Source organism: Anneissia japonica, unplaced genomic scaffold, assembly GCF_011630105.1.
Source record: "Anneissia japonica isolate Jap-2015-1 unplaced genomic scaffold, ASM1163010v1 scaffold171_len658169_cov177, whole genome shotgun sequence".
Lineage (NCBI taxonomy): Eukaryota > Metazoa > Echinodermata > Crinoidea > Comatulida > Comatulidae > Anneissia > Anneissia japonica.
In genome coordinates this window covers 88428-97371 of record NW_022733907.1, presented here as the reverse complement: position 1 = coordinate 97371, position 8944 = coordinate 88428, and the positions used below count along the sequence as shown (strand labels likewise).

Sequence of the window (8944 nt, the reverse complement as noted above, 5' to 3'; positions counted from 1 at the left end):
CCTCCCCCCCCCCAATGAAAAATATTTTTCTACGCCACTGATCATAATGTGATATTTAGAGATAATTTTATTGTTATTTTATGATTCTTTGATTCAGTGTTATATGCTTTAGAGTTTGTAACGACCAAATTAGAGTTAAGCTTGGCTTAAGCCGTTAATTATCATGTTAAAGTTAAGACCTCTTACTGTGTAGTAATGCTATGCAGAAAATGTGAACGGACAGGGGGTGAGGCAAGTGCCGTCAGAGAGTTGACCTTTGGCCTTAACAGGGCTAGGATGCTCCCACGAATATATATTCATGTGTTTCATATATTTATCAATGTGGACTTTGTTAATTATCATCTTGTCATATATGTTTAACTACAGAATGAAACCATTGTGAGATGGATGAAACCGAACATAATTAACTAATAATAATATTTATTTATGAATGAAACGTGGTGTAAATAGTTTATTTTTATACACAAAAAGGCAGACAAACAAATGTTGGAGAATTGACATCCGATCACATTATGAAATACAGATTAAAACATTTTAACTCACATTCTGTCTTCTAGACAAAAAAGATAATGTCAAAATTAGTTATTAATTTTGAGAATGTTAAAAAAATGTTATGTATTGTTCCAACCATTATTTTAGGCTATTTTTTTTCTGTAATGTATTTTTGAACTTGAAAAGAATGCCTTACAGAACTGTATTTTTGAGCTTGGAAAAATTTTTTTTTAAATATATATATAATAAAGATCAAAAAGGGTACATTAAACGGCCAGGGGAAATTTTCACTTTATTAATTCTTTACTATACGTATCAGTACAGAAGAAGAAATCAAGGTACTGTTCTGTTGCTAGATTTTCTAAACGTCTGTGAGCAGGGAGTTTATGTTTAGTGTGACGTTTTAATTTTATTTTGGAGATTGCTTTTGCAACTTGGTTAAAACAATTGACAATATAACGCAGTGTCATTGTGATTAATGGATGGATATCCGAAGTCTTTGAAATGAATTGTGTAATAAGATAGATGCCCTTTGTCTCCTCTACTTTTTATTTTAGTTGTAGAAATTATGGCCTGTAATATAAAGCCGTGTACTTAATACGTTGTACGTCCAACTTTGCTCCCTGTGAGCGTAGACGACTCAACGAAGTCTGCCAATTGTCGGTGACAGTCTGACCGGATTGTCAATAAAATCAATCAGTTCCACATTGTTCATGGTGTTAAGTTCTCCATAGAATTGCGTCTGCCCGGTTTTAGACGTATGAAATTTGGATCATAAACCGGCTAATTAAAAAAGAACATAAGTAACAGTGCCTTGAGCACTTTAGTGGAGATGTGCGCTTAATAAATCTTATTATTATTATTATTATTACAATTTCTTTCTCTATACCTTCCCATCACCTAGCAGAGTTGTTCAAAGCAGCCATAGGGACCCCACTTTGTTTCTTAGTTTTATTAACTGCATTCAATTTACGTTCTCTCTTTGCACCGAAGACTTGGTCATAGCTAGTTCATTTAAGAATCCCACTTCCGACCCATTACCTTACATCACCACCTTCCCTGAAAAATGGTCCATTAAAAAGGCCTTTATCTTCTCCCACAAATGCAAAAATCATAAACATTTGTATTGGCAACCCACTAAAGTGTTTACAACTGCATTAAAAAGAAATACAGAAATATCACTAAACCATACATACAGAACAAACACAAAAGAACAGACACACATTCAGAAAGATATTACTACATATATAGAGATATAGATTTTTAAAACTCGATGGTCTTACAACCGAGTACGAAAATTACATTATACAACATATTGTGACAACAATAACAGTAATATGTTAAGTAACAGATTATTTTGTTATTAAAATTAGTTCAGTTATTGGATAGGTCAAATAATACAGGTACTGTTGTTCTGCACAGCTCCTTAAATTGGTGGTTAATAATAATATTAATCTAAAGTAAAATATAAATATGTTGTTTTCGATAAAGGTTGTTAACATTACAATATTATTAATATATTAATTATGGTGCCTTGTAATCTTTGGAAAAGTTAAGGTATAGATTCTTTAGAGGACCTATTTCATCATTAGTAATGAGTTATCTAATGTTTTAATTTGGTTGCAGTTTCCAAGAGTTTATGGCAGACTGTATTTGTTTAATTTAAAATATAGGCAACGTTCAAATAGCTTTTGCCTTCAATTGCACTATATGTTGTAATATATAATGTATATAAAGGCAAAAGTAAAAAATTGTAATTTTAATATTGTTTAGTAACTTTTAATATTTACATATAAATTACATTGCTTGTACAGTATCTCTTGGCAAAAATATTGTATAAATTCCTATACTATGGCTATTAAACTTTAAATGTTAAGAGTGTAAAGAAGGGAAACACGTGTTATAGGCCTACATTGTTGAATAGAGGTGGATGAGCCCAGCGAAAGTAAAAAAAAAACTTATTGGTACATCCTAACTTATTTCATATTTTTCCTTTAGACAATATTTAATTTCTTATTTTCGATCATGTGACCTTTTTCTATATAATGTTTTAACAGAGGTCAATTAGGAAATTTAGGAAATCAATTGTATAAACGGCAACATCATCTACTACTACAACTATAAAAGCCTTTCAGGAAGGAAATCAGAAATAAATTAAATATTTCCAGTTAAACCATAGGCCCATATACCAAACTTTATATAAAAAAAAGAAATATCACAAGCAATCAATCAAGTTTAATCATCATTATTCAGGTATAAGAGTATCAACAGTTCAAGGTATTTCTAAAGCTTGTACTAAATATAAGTGAAGTGAAATTTACTTTACATAAAAACTAATACATTGCTGATTAGATAGAGACTACATGGTCGGCTCTTCTAAAGATAATAAAAGTTACAATACAGTAATATAATAAAAGCATATAACAAAATCAAGAAATTCCATTCGCAGCAGTAAATCAGCCAACTTTAGGAATGATATCCGAAACTGTAGCTTTGACAAACTGTGGATTACTTTTTACATTTTTGCAGTAACTACACATTAGTAATTACTCTGTCCGTGGCGAAAGCAATGGTAGCTTTTGTCTACTGGGTGGTAATTGCAGCAGGACTTCTACGTTGTCTTTGGTAGGTAATTACACAGTACAGTTAAACAAGGGTGTCATGGATGGCTTACCATTTTTTCTTCAACAGGTTCACCATGACTCTGGCCCAATGCAGGAAATGGCACAACTTACTAGTAAGTAACATTTTTGTAGTAATCTACTGTAATCAGTGGCATGTTCGGTGGCCTTGTTCCATATTGAGGGCTGGAGACTTTCGGTGTGATGCGGAACCCAAAATCATTAGCTCAAGTTTTTTCCGCAGAAAAGAAAGCAACATAAGTCTTTCAGTGGGTTTCTATCAAGCTTTAATGCATGTACATACGAAGCTGTGACGTCTTGCATTTTGCAATCCGTATTTGAGTCATTGGTAAAAGATAGAAATTTGCCTGAGACATACTAGCATTCAAATTTGGTGATATTTTTTTTCAAAATGTAATAGTATCAATTTTGTATGCTTCTTGCTATTATATTTTAAGAGGCGCACGTGCTGCCAACAGCAGTTAAAAAAGAAACAAAATTCAAGGTAAAAACCTGTCCAATGCAAAAAAACAAACGCATCAAACGAACAGTAATCAATGATTAAATGATTAATTGGACGAATTTAATAAGCGACAAGCCCCTAACAGCAATTGAGCTAAACCTTAGCAATCTCAGTCTCAATAATTGGCAGTCATGGGTACACACCAGCCACAGGCCTTTATTAGTCCCCAAAGAATGACAACACACAAGCCACGTACCAGTCACAAATACACAATAGCCAGAGTCCCCATTAGCCTGTAGACCCTAGCTTCCACTAGTAACGGGTCTCTCCATCAGCCACAGAGGCCAAGGGTCCCTACTTATCAAAGGCATACATAATCTAAGGGCCTTTAATTACTGTTGGTGGGGGAATACCCTGCTGCCCCCATTGAATCTGCACTGGCTGTACATTGCGGTGCCCTTCCTGCCTTAGTCGCTCGGCCATCCAAGTCGCCTATATATGTTGCTTCTTACCCTGTCCAAACTTCAAGACGATTTATTTTATTGACTGTTGACATAGAGTACTGCTGAACAGTTCAAAACTGCATAAGGATAGTATCACAAAACTACCTTATCGAAAATGTTAACATTTATTTGCTCACATATTTCAAGCTATTTACAATAAATACCCTGTATTTTAATTAAGGTGTTTGTTGTTATAATTTTTTAGCATGTCCACCAGAAACATACATGTTTGGCAAAAACTGCTACTTTGTAGCCAATGCAGAACCATATGAAAATATCAGAAGACGTTGCCATTACGAACAATGTAATGCCAGACCGGTTATTATATCCTCTCAACATGAAAACAATTTTCTTCAGGAGAGACTCATTGAAGATGGTTATAAAACAAAGCTTATTTGGATAGGGTATAGATACAGATCCTATGCTGATGAATACAAATGGATAAACGACAAGGAGATATCTCATTTTGAAGGTATGAAATATTTACTAAATGAGTTCACAAATTAGTCTAAAGTTGACATCATCACATATTGTTTCATTTGTCTTTTTTGAAACTTTACTGTATACATATAAAAACCAACCGGCAGTTTCTCGTATTCACAATACATCTTTAATTAAGAAAGCATACATATTATTTTAGGGTTTAGTATACAAGTTATATAGACCATTTAATTGTTAACGACTATTCATGTACAAAGGTTAAACCTAATATTCTTGAATCGTTTCTCGATAGTACATGGGATCACTTACCTTTACACATGTTTGTTGTGCAAAAGATCAGCAAAATTTTAATACACTCCAGAATTTTCATAAGATTAAATGGGATGATAAAGGTTTTGTAGTAGATACACAGAACATATTTTACGTGGTACCGAACCATTTGTTTTCAACGCCTCTGATAAAAATTTTGTAAACTCTATCTGTGATAAACTTGCAACAAATTTTCATAGTATTTGTTTAGACGATAGTCAATAAATCTATCAAAATATGAAGGAAAATAGTTGACTGGTGGAATAATAATTGTGCAGTAACCAGAGACCATCGAAGTTGCTACAACATTTAGAGGCAATGTATTGTACTGCTTAGTTTTTTTCAAGCTATACATAAGTGAATACTCTGTAGAAACGCAGTTAAAAATGCTTCTACGAGTAAATTCCGTACATACATGTCAGCGTAAAACAACAAAATTATGGAAAGTCAAAATGCTAGTTCAATTTAGTTATGAGGAAATTTATTAAAGATCCAATTCAAATTCTATCCTCAAAAGCTCAATAATTTGTGAAAGCAAGGTTAATTAAAGTTATCTAAAAAATGTAACTTTTTTAATAGATCATTTTCTGAATATATAGGTTATTAAAAGTTAACATAAGTCTTCACCAGCACCTAAAGGTGGAGCTTCTGTAATGTAGTTGAAATACGCACAATCTTGACATAATGCAGTTATTCATTATACGTGTTTAAAGTATGGCATCGTGCCTAATATTTTTCAGGATGGTACATTAGTATATATCCTTAAAAGGCCTAACCTTGACCCACCACAACCGGGTAATTATAGACGTATCAATGTTTCTAATACGTTGTCTAAAGTTTTTGAACTAAGATTTCTTGAGTTATATGCCGATACCAATTTGACCCTCTCCAATATGGGTTTATCAGTGATTACGGCACCGCCATTGCAGCCACTACAATCAGCGATGTGATAATTTATTTCAACAATCAAGGCTCAACTACCTTTTTTATGTTGATGCTGAAAGAGCATTTGATGCAATCCACTATGAAGTCATTCATAGGGGTGATTGAAAACAAATGGTGGAAATGTATCTACTCGTGGTATACAAATTTAATTATTAAAATTAAATGGAATCATATTTTTTAAATATAATAAATTCTTTTGATCACCATTTTTGTTTTATATTTTTATATAAATCTAGTTTTTAGGTTTATGTGCTCATGAATGTGGCATTGCTGTAACCAAAATCAACCTATAACAAGATAAAAATAAAATTAGAAAATGTCAAAGATCATTTTTCTCCTCCCATATATGTGAGGATGGTACATCAACTGCAATGTTAAAACATATATTTGTAAAAAAAAAACTGTTCTTGTACCAATCTTGGTATGTTTTTGGTATGGTATTGATTAAAAGCCACTCTAAATCTTAAAAGTTTTACTTCTGCTTACTGAATTATGGGAAATCTCAAAATGTCTTTTCGTAATAATATTATACTGTTATCTAAAATGATGTTTGACAGTTGTTATCAAAATTACATCAAATATTATTTTTGTCCATATTTCAGTGAAGATTGTCAGTGTTAAGACAGTATTTCAGATGTACAGTATCCGTTTTTTGAATGCAATGGAAGAGACCTAAGGAGTTATATTTTAGTTTAATTTATACTTTCATTATTATCTACGTGAAATATTTTTTCTAATTAATCATACTATAGTAGTTTGATATTCATTGTATTTTGATGTGTTGTTATTTTGGTATTTTATCTCTCCCTTTTGAAGTTTTTGAAAATAAATTGAATTAAAATTGAGAATATTTTTGTTATATTTCAAATTTAATTAAACTTTTATAATATTTATTTTTTTAAATGCTAAATAAAGAAAGAATGCTTTAGTATAACATATTTTAAAAAATCATAATCAGTATCTGTTTATGTAATGTTTCTTGGGTGGTTTTTTTTTCAATAACAATATATTATGCTGTCAACTTGTTATGATTTTTGGCATAATTTTGTTAATTGTTTTGGAACATTTGGAACTGTAGGGGTATTAATAATCCAAGCACAATACTTAATCTTTGCAAAACCTTTAGACCAGGCTATAATTGAGATAGGTGCCACTTGGAGACGTAGAAATTCTCATATGGTTTTTCTACACCCGTTTTTTATGGGGAATCAGAATATGTGAGGTAAAAGGGGTGCAACCTGAGAACTTTGGCGGCCATTTTGAAAATGGCCGCCAAAATCCAATAAACTACATATATATGGGTAAAATAAGCACAGAAGAGGTAGGTTTGACCAACTTTTGAATATATAATGATAGGAGTAAAGTATAACTAGCTAAAGTTATTAATGTGAGGATTTCGGGAGGCAATTGAGGGCGCTTTTTAAAATGGCTGCCGCAATTAAAGAACAACTTAACAGCAGATTCAATACCCTAAATAAATTTGTTTAATTTACAAAACATGAATGTAATAACTGCTATTGATTTTTCAAACCAAAATACAGTAACATATTTTAGGGTGGTAAGCTAACTCCCTTTTGGAAATGTAAGTAAAAATTCCCCCTTACATTAGCCCTTTTCTGTTTTGAATTATGGAAAATATCACCAGAATCCTAACAAAATCCAGCTTTCTTACAAATATATGGTCGTTTTTCATTATTTTTGTGTACTACACAAGGTATTCCAGAGGACTACACAAATAACTACCATAATTTTCATTTATTACATAATTTTCCTTTACTGTGTAACCGTATGTTGAGCAATAATCTTCATGTATTTCTAATATCAATGCAATCTGAAAGTCTTCGTCTTTATTTTAAACAGTTCTTAGACTTCCATGGGCATCACTGTCTCAATCATTTTTTGCTTTATTTGATCATTCCATATGTTGTGAATACTATTTTTATTGACCAAATCATTTACGTCCGCTTAATTTCTATTCTTTAGCAATTAAATTTGCTCAAATGCTCAAGGGTCTGCAAACATGGTGGTAGCAATGATATGTCTGTGATCTTGTTGCCTCCATTGAACGTTTCACATCTTGCTTGATTTACACTTTCCCCCTTAACTCCATGCGGCAGTCTTCAAGTTCCTTAGACATCTTTTGTGACAGAACATCTAAAACTTTAAAGTTGCAGAAAGTGTCAACAAAACTTTGCCTTTGACTACAGAAGCATGGAGATCCAATAAGGGATGATTTCTTCACTGGTGAGAGTTAATGTCACTTTATTGAATAAATTTCGGTATGTGTTTGTGTCTAGAATGACCCTCTCTCCCTTTTCATAAAATAAGATATACAGTAGAAACGACTGCAATATCGATGTCTCCAGAATGGAACGGTTGATATTTATGCATTGGTTGTAATTACTTAAAGCATGCATTGCATGCAGGACGACTTTCGAGTCTGCTTTTCTTGGCTGCTACGAAGATCTGGAACTAATACAAAAATTTCTTTCAGTGACAAGAATGCATTCTTGCTGATAGCAATAGTATTCAAGAGGGTATCCGACCGATGTACGGTAAGAATGGCCCCGGAAATAATGGCACCGGAAAAAATGGCCCCGGAAAAAATGGCCCCGGTAAAAATGGCCCCATATGACAGGTAGGTAAAAATGGCCCCAATAATCAAATTCTGTATTAAAACTGATTTTCTTGAGTCAATATATGCATTTTTTTTATCATAAATAATTTAGTTTTTAAAAGGAATCTAACATCAAACAAATTGCCATTTACATTTTACTTTTTGCAAGAATTAATATTCAATGATAAAATATTCAAAGATAAATAAAAAGCCATGAATTACACTTTTTATTTTTTTTCCTTTTAATTTTTAAATATAGCAACAACATAATCAATAAATCAACATAAATCATACATTTATTAATACTAAAATAATTTACTTGTGGCCGATTTCACGGTAGAGGAATCACAATTCTCCAGAAATTCAATCTGTGTATCGGTTAACCCCACAAACAGTGGGTTAGTATGAACATCAAATTATTATTATTTTTTTAAGAAAAAGAGAGTTCTACAATCATAATTATATGGTTTAGATGGGGTTTGCAGTGTGTTTAGAGGTTTGTGGTGTATTTGCAAGTATTTTTTCATAAAAAATCTAAATTTTAACCAAAAAA

General features: G+C 32.0%; 1 protein-coding gene across 1 annotated transcript in view; it reads left to right on the top strand.

Annotated features, from left to right (window-relative positions):
- The window catches only part of LOC117116266 (mucin-17-like), a 43664-nt gene that overhangs the window by 14365 nt on the left and 20355 nt on the right, over nucleotides 1-8944 (top strand). The window contains exons 2-3 of the mRNA XM_033260271.1: nucleotides 3184-3229; nucleotides 4285-4551. Coding sequence (XP_033116162.1) covers nucleotides 3184-3229; nucleotides 4285-4551 — 313 coding nt within the window. The remainder of the gene's footprint in view (nucleotides 1-3183; nucleotides 3230-4284; nucleotides 4552-8944) is intronic.